We start from the raw sequence: 14,513 nt of genomic DNA, 5'->3' as shown, positions 1-14,513 counted from the left end.
TTTTTTGGACGTCCTCTTGTTCGAATCCTTGGGGGGCTTTGAAGCTCGTTAACGGATTCCAAGTTGGCATCTTCGTGGGATAAAGAAGATGTCCCCTTCCTTTTGGCTTTTAATGCTTCCATCTCGGCCATGGTGTTATCGTACGCACGGTGCAGAATTGCAGTCAGCTCCTCCGATTCGGAGGCAAATTCGCAAATATTTTGCGAACGAAAAACCAATTGGTCGAACCTCTTGCTTCTTGGCTCCATCAGTGGCTCGTTGTGGCTGCTCTTGATGTGTGTGAGTCGCCTCTTTACCTTCTTGCTCCATCGTTCCAGTATATATCTAGGGGACACTTGGCTTACTTGTTCGAAGCTTAACACGCTTAGTGCGTGACGGCACAGTATTCCTCTCGACTCGAATAATAAGCATTGGCATTTTACCTCGGCTGCAACTGAGTCGTAGGTAACCGCGAACTTGTTGAATATTGAGCTGGAAACTTGTTTCACGACTTCGTATACTGAATAGCCTAGAGCGGAATTCTTTAATCTGGTGATACAATTCACCTTTCCTCTGAATTGCACTTGGACTTCCTTAAACTTTGCATGAGTGTACGCATCTTGAAACTGAGTTTCAATGGAGGATTTGGTTGCACACGGTATGACCGTATGAAAATCTGCAGCATCTGATTCTCTCTCTGCTTGCTCCCTGCTTCCGAGGCAATTATCGTACTATTTGACGAACTGAATAAGCGAGCTGTTCTGGGTGATGTACTTGTTAAAAAATGAATGCATGCTCTCGCTCCTTTGTGTGCTTCTCATTCCTGCCCAGAAGTGGTGATCCAGATAGATAGGAACCCATATGTGACGGTCTTCGTACAGATCTGCATAATACACCCAAACACAGACTGTAAAATACACCCGAAAGAACATACAATTTACACCTCTGCTGCAGATTTTAAAAACACATTACCTGAAAGCCACTTGTTGTCCGCAAGACCAAAATTCAGCAGAAAATCGTTCCAATTCCTATCGAATGAGTCTTTGCTATGAGAGTTCCAAACAACATGGCTCATTTCTTGTTCGATATCGGCATGTCCCTTGTACCCGTTTAATTTGTTTGGAATCTTCTTCATGATGTGCCAAATACACCAGCGGTGAACTGTTGTTGGCATACAAACCTCTAAAGCCCTTTTCATTGATGCGCACTGATCGGTGAGAAACCCTTTCGGAGCGTTTCCTCCCATGCAACGAAGCCAGCATTGAAATAACCATTTGAATGATTCAATTTCTTCGTTCTTCATCAAAGAGCATCCGAGAAGTGTTGACTGATCGTGGTGATTCACCCCGACAAAAGAATCACAGACCAAATTATACCTGAAACAAATCAAATTATACCTGAAACAAATTACCATGGTCCAGAATGCAAAATCATTAGGTACACCCCAACAAATGCTTCGAATACACCCAATGAAACGGCCAATATACACCTCTGCTGCGGATTCGTAAAAATAAATTAATTTAGCATCATAAAAAGGGACAGTTTGTTACCTGTTTGTATTGTAGGTGGTGTCAAATGAAATGACGTCTCCGAAATACTCAAAAGCGGCTCTGCTTCTTGCATCGGCCCAAAAAGCCAGCTTAATCGATTGATCCTCCTCAAGTTCGAGCTCAAAAAAGAAATTCAGATTCTTCTCTTTCATTCTTAAGAAATATTTCCCGAATTCCTTTGCATCTTCTTATTTGGAAACATTCCGCACTTCCCTGGTAATGTAATTTCTCACGTCTTTTTCGATAAAATTTAACTCGCGGTGACCCCCGGCAGCCGCAACAAATGATTGGTAGGTTTTGCTTGGTCTGATACCGGCCTCATCGTTATTCTCTATCGTACGACGAATGGACATGCTTAGTTCCCTGTGCTGTTTAAGCATCTCTGCTTTGCTTGGACAGTAGGGGTGTGAATGATCCAGCACAACCTTTGAAATGATCCAAGCACCGACATCCTTCAAATAATAAATATAAATGTTATAGACAACTCCATTTGATAAAACTGTGTTGCCTACAATTTTTAGAATGAACGTGAACTTTTATTCCTTGTGTGAAGGAAGTGAATAAGAATTCCTCAGCGCTTTTGATTTTTCGTGTGGGAGAGAGAAACGTGTATGATAATATGGTGTGGGGAGAGAGGTGTTTTATTTAGTTATGTGATGACACAAATCGGAGGCACCGATTTATTTGCATTGTTTTGTTTTTTTAACAAATAATCATAAATCGGACAGTCCGATTTGTGATTTCAAAAATAAAAAAAAATTTAATGTTGAAATCGGACCGTCCGATTTTTATTTTAACAAATAAAAAAATAAAAAATACAAATCGGACCTTCTGATTTTGAATTTATTTTTTTCTTCAAGTAAATTGGATCCTCCGATTTGTAATTTATTTTTTTCATCAAACAAATTGGACCGTCCGATTTGAATAAAATATCATATAAAAAAAACACCTAATTTTTTAATAACAATGTATTACATATATTTAATCAATATAAAAAAAATTAGCCGAATTCCTCATCCCAAAGTTACATTTTTGTTATTCAATTTATTCAAAAGATTAAACTAAAGCATACATGTAATTTCGTAGATTAAATTAAAACATAATCATGCATGCATGCTTACAATCTCAAATCTCAATGATGAAACTAAAGCTTTATTAATTTTTTTTAAGCAGGAGCGAAAAAGAAAAAGTGCCAATTAACCATTCGCTCCTTTTAATTACCACACTTGTCATAAGTTCATTTGATTTTGCTCTATATCTACTCATAGATTCAATTACTGCTATGAATGTGGCAACTAGCATCACACATTTTCCACTATGACAAAATTGATTAGCTTATTAGTTTAACTGAACTCTCTGTGTTTTCTTCTTTTCAGCAAGGAATGGTTTGAACAGCATCAATATTCCAACTGCTTCAACTATGTTCAAGGCAAAGAATACCATATGGGGCCCTGCAGTTAAATATATAATTTCCAACTATATAAATAGATAAAAAAAACTAGAAATATTACTTGCATATGAAAAAGTAAACACTTAGCTGATACAGAAGAAAGATATATTTTTAGCCATTTTTTTCATGAATTTAATTTTAATACATTATCAGTTTAAAATTAGTTAAAAGTAATTACTTTTCATATTCATTGCGTAAATAGTCATCTAAATAGATGTAATTAAGTGACGGTGTAAACAGTTTCTATACTGTTATCCACTATATAATGTTACATCAATCACTATAGTCAATTATCTCATTCAAAATTTTCAATTTCATTTAAAATTTTGTATTTTACTTGTGCAAGTAACATATCCCATCAAAAGCACTAAAAAGTTAGTTGAGCATCATACCTGGGAGGAAAGAAGCATCCATCCGCTTCTGTGACCAAGTTAATCTGCATTCACAAAGGTTATAAGATGAAAAATGAAAAATGACAATAATATAAACTTATCTTATTTAATTAATATTTTTTAATGAATGTAAAATAAAAAAAAAATTAAACTATTTTAAATTTTTTTTTGTCTTCTAAACATTTTTTTTATGAAAGTATAGAACTTCTGAAGCGTTAGAGGCTAACCCAAAATAAAATTAAGAGACATGGGTCAATGCTAAGATGCCGATTGGCAAACTTGGTTTATCTAAAATTTTGTAAAAAAATATTTAAATAGCTATTTAAAAAGTACATGCAAAAAATACCAAAATTCGATCTCTAAAAATCAGAGTTGCCCCCTAAGACATAATAATAATAATAATAAAAACAAAAAAGAGAGAAGAAATCATAGATAGTTAGATACTCACACTGCACCACCAGCAGCAGGACCAACTGCTTTGAATAGAGACATAGCAGTCATTGAAAGGCCATTGGCTGCCCCTCTTTGGTGCTGTTCCTGTTTTCCAAAAATCAACATATTTCAATAATTCCATGAAAACCTAGTCTCTACCTTTTTGTAACGTTAATTGAATTATAGAGAAATTTACCACTACTCTGTTTTGTATGAGGAACAACCCAGTTGTTACTGTTACCTGAGTCCAACAAAAAAGTACAATCAGTCAAACTTGTAATTTGGATAAGGTTAGTTTTTTACTAAATTGATCTTCTTAGGCCTATTCAAGCCAATCATGTTATTTTATAAATTTAATTTTAATGTACAACATAAACATGTTTTACATTTTCTTCTAGTTATATATGACCATTTTAAGTGATAGTTATGAAATTTCAAATTTGTCATTTTTGTTGATACACATTTTTATACCTATTTTTCATGTAAATTACAATAATCTCCATATTATAATAACTGTTACGTTGAAGAAATTGTTTTGTTCAACAAGTTTGTCATTTTCACATTTTAATGTGATATTTATTAAAAATATTCCTTTTTAATTCTCTGCATGCATAAGGATAATCACAATACATAATAAAATAGGTGAAATTTATAGTGTCTATAGTTATATTGGCTATACAATTTTAAGTGTTGTTAAAATTAAAATCATATTTTTTTTATATTTTGATAATATTTTTTATAATTATTTTTTAAATTAAAAAATATTATTTTAATTTTTGCAACACTTTTAAGCATTGTTAAAGTTATATAATCACCATAACCATAAACACCATAGCATGCACTATTTTAATTAGCCAAAAAAAATCAAAATTTATCTTATTTAGCATTCATTGATTGTCGCTTTAGCATTTATTAATTATCGTGACAATTAATAAATGTTAAATAAGACAAATTTCGATTTTTTTTGTCTAATATTTTTTTATTACCAAACGTTTCTGATTAATTAGCAGTGTGCAAATAACTAAAGTGGCAACTATTGTGAATCCAAGGGGTTGAATCATTATTTTAAACCCTTAATAATGTCATTAATGAATGATTAAATAACAAAGGCAAACTTACAGCTAGAAGATTCTTCAGAATTGAAGCACCACATATCACTAAGAATAGTATTGTGCCTGATAACATTGTCATGAAGGAGAAACTTTGCAAAAGTGGAATGGATAAAATCTGCACGTGGTTCCAACCAAGAACACATATAAATATAAAAATATGATACACTGAATTGCAATAATTAAAAGCAATTAGGTGAATTGAAATCTGACCGCTGAGATCCTAGCAATGCCAATAGGTCCACAAGCTCTTTCCACAGAAGGGTATAGCAAAATTTGGTAGATGATGAGTGAAATACCTGACCATTATTTCAGAAATAATTAAATCAGTAATTATGCAAAGTCCAAATCTAATATCAGTTAAATGTTATAATTTTAATACATTGTCTATCAAGTTGCTTATATTATCAGCCAATTATATATTATGTTAGGTTTAAATAAGCTTTTGATTCGTATAAAATACTCATTTTTAATTTTGGTGTAATAAAATTTAAAATATTTTGATTTTTGTCTATGTCGTAATTTATTTTCTTAAGTGTTGACATAATACTTTTTTTGTTTTTTTGGTAGTTTGCTACACAATACTTAAAATGACAAATTAGACTAAAACCAAGTTTTTTTTTTTAATTTTACTTAAATTTTTTTTTTTGTAGTAACTAAAAATTTATTTAAACTATTATTTTACAGGAAGCATTTCAAGTGCACTGGGAGTACCGGAGCACCAGTTGTTTTAACCATTGATTTGAATTATAAAAAATATATATAATATATATTAATTAAAATCAACGGTTAAAACAACTGGTACATCGATGTTCTCCGGTGCACTTGAAATGTTTCCTATTTTATATATGGCATGGACCCAATTAGCGGTGGGCCATTTAATTAGTGGACTGGACCCATTAGGAGCCATTACAAGTATAAATAAGAGATTATATTACTGGTCTGAGACTTTGATACAATGACAATGTGTAAAATTTGGCCGAGATAAAATAGTGGATAGAAATTTTTAAAATATCTTGTGTACGAGTATATAATGTAAATAAATTTGTAATATTATAATTCAATTTATGTTTAAAAAAGAAAAAAAGACTATACTACTGTAATAGATAAATAAAAACTAGAATGGAGTAAACTTAGGGTTATTGTGGAGTGATCCCCTAGGTATACTATTGACCCTTTTACTTCTTTTATTGGAAAAAAAATGAGTAGGAAAATATTTTTAGATGTCAAAATGTCAAATTGATACCTGATACTGCAAGAACATCACCAACGACATCAGTTGTAAAGTTCAAACCCCCTAGCTTTGGAGGAGCCACAGCCCATAATGAGAAAACCTAAACAAAATTGAAAGAACAAAATTCAAATGTCACATTTTCATATTTTGTAGAAGTTTAAATTTTACCCTTAACTTGCAGAATTTAATAAGTGAAAATTATAAATATAAATTATTTTATTTATTTTAAATTCTAGACTCTGAATTATAAATCTTTATGTCTGTACTTCAAATCATATTTTTTCATACAGGTGCAAAATAGAAGGAAAGAGGAGAATCCAAAGAGGAATTATGTTAGATTAGAAGAGTTGCATGAACCGAATTCCTAACCTCTTGATAAGCAATATCATGAAGTGAGAAAACACAATAAGCAATGATGGATGACATTAAAGGCCAGTTCAAGAGAAGGTTCTCTTTCTTATGGATCATATTCTTGTCTTTCTTATTCCCACTGCTTCCATTTTCGATAGCTTCGGCATCATCTATGAACTCATTGCTTTCTTTGTGGTTGTGAAGTGTTTCCTGCAAAATCATCAAATTCTAAATCAAAGGCGCAAAAATGAACGAATATTATTCATCACAAATTTGTTACTTCCTCTGTTTGTCAATGTTTGTCTTTTGAAAAAGAAAAAATAGCTATTTTGATTATGAAAGATTGAGATACTGATAATAATGACTAAGGATAAAGTATTAAATTAGTTTTTTACGTTTGAACGTAATTCTATTTTGGTTCTTAAGATTAAAGTGTCCTATTTGAATCTAAAAAATTTTTATTTAGTTTCAATGTAGTCCTAGCATGAGGTTAAAGCAAATAATTAACGGAATGTCCTACATGAGAGCAGTATAAGAATAAGGTCGATAATCTGAATAGCAAGTATAAGCTCTAAAGGCACAAAATTAACCGTGAATGCATGAATACATTTATTTATCATCCTTCTTAGTTCTATAGAAAATATTTAATTTGAATTGTAAGAAAAATGATAAATAAATATATTAAATGAAACTTTCTTTGATTCAAATAGGACACTTTAAACCTTAAGAACCAAAACAGAATTACGTTCAAACATATGGGACGAATTTAGTATTTTACCTTAATGATTAATTTAAATAGATTTTGTAACCATAAAGAATTATATCTATTTGATATTTCTAACCAAATATTAGTCTATTAGAGATGCCGTTAGTTTTCAATTAGTGTTAATAATATTATCTAAATCTCTTCTTTCTCCTTGAATACTCTCTTTCTTTTTCTCATCTTCTTTTACCTAATCAAATCTTAAGTCCCAATTTGTAAAAGTGAAACGAGACAAAGGCAAGAAAATAAATAAATTAGTTTGTCAACCACTTTTTAATAGAGCGGTTATGTTTTCACCGCAATAGGGTTCTGATTGGTTTCATTTGTTGTGAATTGATTCATTCCGAGACACTAATAATAATAGAAGTAGTGATGGAAATGGAGGGTGTGTTGGGAGTGCCGACAGTGGTGACCATGGGAATAAGAATGGAGCGAGAGAAGATGGTAGCTTAGAGTTTTAATTTGGTAAAGATGAAAAAAAGAAAGAGATTATTCAAGGAGAAAAAAGAGATTTGGATGACGATAGTGTTTTTTATAGACTAACGTTTAGTTAGAACTGCGAATAAAATCTTTTGTGGTTATAAAATTTATTTAAATTAGTCATGGTTAATATTGTCAATGCCTTAATCTTTCATCATAAAAAATAATCATTTACTCTATTAAAAAACATACATAAATGACTATAATTATTTTTTTTTCTAATCCACTTTTAAAATTTATAATCAACTACCTATTCCAACAGAAAAAGATAACAAGAATAAACAAAACTCAAAAAATTTTAGATCAAATACTTTAATTTCTAACAAAATTTTATTATAGAAATCCTCAAAAATTACTCTTGTTAGATAAATTAGTTTCTCCTTCACTTTTAATCAAAATTTTAATATATGTATTAGATAAATAAATTTTTAACAAATTTTATTAGAAGACAATTAAATTAAAAAAATATCAACTATAAGATAAATTAGTCTTTTTTAAAATAATGAAAGAGCCAATCTATTGAATAAGAAAAAGTTTTTGAAAACTTTTAAAGAATAAAAATTTATTGGAGACTAAAATAAAACTTCTAAAAAATAAAATCTACATTTTTTTAATACTAATTTGGATATTTATTCAGATAAAAATGATTTTAAGAGTAAAAGTAGTTCAAGAATTATATTTTGTACTTATAAACGCAGAATCTAAAAGATTTTAGGAGACAAATATTGCAAAAGAGAGAGGATATAAATAACTGAAGGTTCATACCGGAATCCAAATACAAACAATAGAAACTACAAGTGCGAATCCTGATATTACAAAGCAGGGCAAGACGTATGGAAACCTGCAAAACAATATGTGTTCACAAAATGAAAATCCACACATAATTGAAGGATAAAATTATAGAAAGAAACAGAGATATTTATAAAAATTAAAAAAGTATACTTACTTATCCCAAAAGGAATCTTTTGCAAATATATTTGGATACTTTTCTACTGGCTGCATTGCATAATTTTGAAAAGAATTAAAAATGTGCTTGCACATAAGACTTGAAGATGCAAACTATATCTATTAAATACGAACTACGTCTAAAATTTATGTTTTCTATCCTCAGACAATAAATGTATTTCTTTAGACAATACTGGTTAAATTAGAAATTTCAGAGGTCCAGCGGTTTTTAATAATTTTAGTTATTATTGTTCAGCACAAATATTAAATTATTTAGATAAGGAAAAAAAAAGGTATACAGTACCTGAGCCAAATAACCTCCCAGCGCTGGACCAATGATTAAACCTATGCCCCAAGCTGCACTCACCTGAACAAAATGAAACATATTGAATTGTAACAACAATAGTGTTAGCGCAGTATATTTTGTTATTTGTAGTTATTTTTTATTTATTATTAATATTTTTAATAATATGATATTATATATTTTTTTCTTAATAGTTAAATTTTAATGAAAGTATTAACTCCTGAGATTTTTTCTTGTCTCAGAAGTCAAAATTAATACTTCCTTCATACAATAAAAGAAACTCTAATAGTTTTTTGAGTTTTAAATTTGACATCTATAAGTTTTATTATGTATTAAAGATTATTAATAAAATAAAAAATTATAGAAAAAATGGTTCTATTTTGATAAAATTTTAATTAAATTATTTTTGTATAAAAAATAAAATAAAATAAAATTAAATATTAGATTGACAATTTTATATTTAATTTCAAATAATTATTTATGAAACGTAATCCTTAAAAATCATGTTAATATAACTTTTTGTAAGATCTAAAATTAAATTAAATTAAATTAAAACCGAACCATGGGAATGCTCTTACTATTTATATTAAGAAGTATAATCAACTTTGTCATTTTTTAATTTTTGGTAGATTCAAAATTACATAAATTTAAACCTAAATTTTCGTATCTATTCTAAAGATACCGAATCTTCAAAATGTAATGGAACGGTTGTTGTAAGTTGTAACAGATGTAATGTTTAGTAAATTGTAAAATCATTATTGGACAAAGTAAGGACAACATACATTAGAAACATACACTTAACTAATACTACATCAAAACTTCAAAATGAGAAATATTATTGGACACAAATTTTAATCTGAAAAGAAAGTTATTCATAGACAAAAGAATTATGAGGAGCTTACAGTTGAAAGTCCAAGAGATTGGTGTTCTTCTCGAAAAATTTCAGTAGCATAGGCCTGTTAGAAAGATGAGGATGTCAATGGAAGTTTAAATGATAAAAGTTTTAATTATTTCCCATCTCATTGTAGATTAATTTTTCAACATGTCAAATTATCAAAGTAAAAATTATTGTAAAGAAAGGTACCTTGACAGGTCCAAGCAAACCATTTAGACTTCCAAGAAGAAATCTCATGAGAATTGCCATCCAAAAACTTGTGCTAAGACCAAACAATGTGTTGAAAATCACACTGAAATCAAGTAAACAATCATTAATTATCGGAAAATACATCACAGAGGTTAAAAAATAATTTATTCTCCTAATACATTGCATTAATAGTATCTACTCAAGAATTAATTGCTTTTATGAAAGATATTACAAGTAATTGGCTTTTACTCCATTTAAGTAGGATAAATAACCGGATAAATCCTCTCAATTCTTTTTATTTATTTGATAAAATATGAATTATAATTTTTTTTACATATATTTATTTAATTTCCCTTAAATAATTTAAGGTTAAAAACACATTTTATTAAATAATTAAAAAAATAATTCAAAAGATTTATTTTTGACAAACAGTGATATGTGATATGATATTTAACTTCAATAAATTGTTGATAGTAATTACAGAAATGAGTGATTTGGGTGGACAGAGCCTGTCAAATGTGGAGAAACATAAGAATTTTGCTATTTTGTCTTTTAACGACACATGTTAAAATTATAAATTAAAATTTTTTATTAAAATACAAAAAAGTAAATTTTCAATACATTTATTTTGTAGAATTTAATTTTGACACATTGATAATGTAAAATATTTTATAAAATTATTTAATTTCATACATCTTTTTTAATGATTATTTATACAGTCAATAAAAATACAAAATAATAATAATTTTTTATAATATAATATTACATAATTAGATATATATAAAATTATTTATTAGTGACCGTGTATCAAAATTAAATTCTTAATTTATATTATTAAAAGAAAAATTTAAAATCTTTCACTATAAATAATTGTATTAAGTACTCTTAGAAATTAGGATACATGTTAACTATCTCCATAAAATAAACCGGACACATTACCCATGGGGGGAGATCTTTTTATAGTTTGTTTTTATTTTTTGCTGTTTGTTCTATCTCCTTGCCCTACTCTTGACACTTGAGTTAAAAAAAAAAAAATTCTTGTGTTAAAAAATATTTATTATTTTAATAATCAAAATTACTAAATATTTTAGCATTTAGATATAAATAAATATATAATTTAGTATTAGTTAATATTTATTTTTATTTATATGTCATGATAAAGTGATGCGATAAAATATTAAATCATTTTTAAATTTATAAAGTTTTATATAATTCATTTATCAAAATATCCTAAAAATCAATACTAAATTTGTTATCATATACTTGTGTATAAATATATATATTTACTTTATTTTTAATATATATTTTAATTTATATTTTAATATAATAATAAAAATTCACATACAATTTTTATATAAAATTAATTATTAAAAACTGTTTGGTAATAATTTAATCAAATAAATTAAATTATCTTATAAAAATAATTGTACATGAGTCTCTGCATATATATGTATATAATATATCAATAGATAATATTCACTTTTTTATGAACTAAATATACATAAAAAATAAATTTGTTGAAATGACAAACAATTTATAATTTAACTTAAAATTTAAATTCAAATCTTAAAAATAATATTTTTTTATAAATTATTAAATTACTCGTTCACCTTACTCATGACAACAATAAAAAAGTCTCGTGACTCATAAATTTAACCCAACAAATTTAGTCTTATCTTTATCTTTATGTTATTTTCTTATCTTTACTTTCATCTTTTGTAGACAATGTTCTATATATATTTAGTTTTACCTTCGCAATTTAATCATCAATTCAATACACTTCAATCAATCAATAATCAATAAAATTTCTTCATCTTTTCTTTTTTTATTCTTTCACAATTTCATCATAAATTGTATATAATAAAAGATATTTTAAAAAGAAAAGGTTGGATACCAATCTTTGAACATGCACATATAGATACTTACACTGTGATAACCCCAATTATTATAACAGGTTTCCGACCATATCGATCAGAAATCATTCCCCACATAACAGAAGTCAAACATCTGCCCAACATGAATGTTGATCCTGCAACATTTCAACATTATGAACTCATACTAGATCATACAACAATTGAAAGAATTGAAATGCTAAAAAAAAGTAACCTTACCCACATAACCGGCATAGGAACCAATATCTGCCTCTGTTTCTGCAATGTTAAAATCCCTTACCTGCCAATAAACGACATGTTGCATTATAAGAAAGTTGATATATGTTGTATTTTAATACTTGATCTATTTGTATTTTACAAAAACATAAGTTAATATTTTATAAATTTAATTTTAATACTTGATTAATTTAATATAATTTAAGACGTGAATCTAATTACATAACATTTTTTATATTAACCTAGTGAATAGAAAATATGATTAGACAACTTGTAAAATGTTTGACGTTCTTAGTAAGTTAAAATTAAAAAAAATCATGGATACACACTTTTTGAACAGAAACAAAATAAGTCCTACTAGAGAACTAATAGTGTATTTGTATAATGTATATAATAGATTGTTTAATTGACCCAATATGAGATAAAAATAAAATTTACTCATATTTATCCTAATTTCAAAAGTAACCAGTACACATTGTGTACCCATACTTTCTCTAAAACTAAATATAATGGGAAAGCCAAGTAGTGTCACAAAATGACAAATGAAAGCGGTAACAATAGTAAATGGTTAAAGTGTTGTCGAAACTCACCATGAAATAAAGAAACGGAAACAGAGATGATATTGGCAGCGCTGTATAGAGCAAAAGAAAAAGGAATCATAAAAGTAATCAAATATTACAAAAAATAAAAAGAATAGAAAAAATGAAGTGTTTCAAGTTTCAACTTTTACGCAGCAAGAAATGAAGATCAATAAGAACCAGTTTGTAGTAAACATTCTCAACATTTTTTTTTGTATTATTGAAATTTATAATTACTAGTAATTAAGACACCATGATTATAATAATCTTAACTAATCTCATGTGCTTATTATTCATACTAACTAGTTAGAGCGTAGAAGAGTACATATTTTTGGGATTAGCTAAAACTTTTAATTATGGGTCCTTATTATTCGATACACAATTTCAATCATTTAACACAAAGATCAAAGTAAACTATGATTTTAGTTAGTAATTTTTTAATTTTCTCAAAACTATTTTTTTTTAAAAGGAGAAATAAATAGAACCGAGATTCCAGATCTTCGATCTATTATATTAATATAATTATATATTGCTTCAAAAATACTCAGTGAAAAAAGAAAACAACAAAAGAAAAAAAACCATAAATCAAAGAACTATTCTTTTTTTTTATCTTTTATATATAATTTTTTGGTACTTTCATGTAGTTGTCTTCCGTCTTAATGTGAAGACAACAGTTAAAAATTATTAAATAATTTAACATATTTGATTAAATTATTATTTAGTAATTTTCAACTATTATCCTTTTTTTGTATAAAAACAACTTTGTTGATCACATTTTTGAATGGTGTAATTCCGATTATAAAGTTAGAAAGCAGTTTATATAGCAACCTAGCTAGTTGAATTCAGTTATAAACACAGAGAGGACATATAATAACACCAAACACATTCTAAGAGAAAATAAGGAACTCAGAATAATAATAAAAAAAAAAATTGGAACCAACAATTGTGCCAAGAAAGAAAGAAAGAAAATAAATAGAGATCGAAAAAAGAAAAACTTACTGGCACATAAGACGACGATCCATATAATGAAAAGATTCTTAATGGAGACACTATGGTTCATATCTTTGACTTGATCCACCTTACAACCAGGACAATCCTCATGGTATTGCTTCTTCTTCACCAGTAATGCCTCCCTAACATTATTATTATTTGAATGGTAATCTACATTTCTCATTTTTTCTTTCTTTTTTTAATTTTTCACACCCTTCACTTTTCTCTTCAATTATTGCTATTTGAATCCAACATGCAGCAACAACAAGAACATAAATGAAATGGAATAAAAGAGAATGAGAAAATTAGTGAACAGAAAGAGACACGAAAGAAATGAGGGTTGAGAATGCGAACGTACAGTTGTCGAAGGAAGCCTGGGACTGAAAAATGAAATGGGAGTTAAGAACACGAGGGACGGGTTCCACTACTTATATGTAGAAGGAGACACAACACTGAACACTCATAAGAATGGTTAAAAAATTGGCATTTATTTGCGACGGAAAGACTAATCATGAGAACTTGCAAAAATTTATAGGAATGGAGACAGGGATTGAGCTATTTATCTCATGAGAATCGGTAAAATTTTTCCAAAAAAATTTATTTAAATGCCTTTATATATATAAGTTGTGTAAATATTAAATAATCTTAATTCATTTTATTTTAATTTATATGTTAAAAATATTATGTGTATGTTATTATATTAAATTTGTATTTGAATTACTTTGATTTGATATATTTAATTAATTAAATTGAAGAAATTTTAT

At 27.9% G+C, this 14,513-nt stretch overlaps 1 protein-coding gene across 4 annotated transcripts; it reads right to left on the bottom strand.

Moving 5' to 3' along the window:
• Positions 1-2,725: 2,725 nt before the first annotated feature.
• On the bottom strand, positions 2,726-13,981 carry LOC107462719 (protein ZINC INDUCED FACILITATOR-LIKE 1). Of its 4 annotated transcripts, none has more exons than XM_016081348.3 (17): positions 13,759-13,981; positions 12,772-12,812; positions 12,185-12,245; positions 12,000-12,102; positions 10,074-10,176; positions 9,892-9,945; positions 8,990-9,052; positions 8,687-8,736; positions 8,506-8,581; positions 6,516-6,707; positions 6,159-6,246; positions 5,126-5,211; positions 4,923-5,030; positions 4,000-4,044; positions 3,820-3,908; positions 3,372-3,415; positions 2,726-2,980 (listed from the first exon to the last, which is right to left on the bottom strand). In XM_016081348.3, exons 1-17 carry the CDS (start codon positions 13,931-13,933, stop codon positions 2,868-2,870), a joined length of 1,491 nt encoding a protein of 496 aa, XP_015936834.1. In that variant the 5' UTR covers positions 13,934-13,981; the 3' UTR covers positions 2,726-2,867. The 4 variants fall into 4 exon arrangements, with proteins under 4 accessions (XP_015936834.1, XP_052109106.1, XP_052109107.1 ...); XM_052253146.1 differs by having other exon boundaries at positions 3,820-3,902; XM_052253147.1 differs by lacking the exon at positions 5,126-5,211.
• Between the last annotated feature and the right edge of the window lie 532 nt (positions 13,982-14,513).

The sequence above is a fragment of the Arachis duranensis genome, chromosome 8, assembly GCF_000817695.3.
Source record: "Arachis duranensis cultivar V14167 chromosome 8, aradu.V14167.gnm2.J7QH, whole genome shotgun sequence".
Lineage (NCBI taxonomy): Eukaryota > Viridiplantae > Streptophyta > Magnoliopsida > Fabales > Fabaceae > Arachis > Arachis duranensis.
This window is presented reverse-complemented; position numbering and strand designations above follow the sequence as displayed.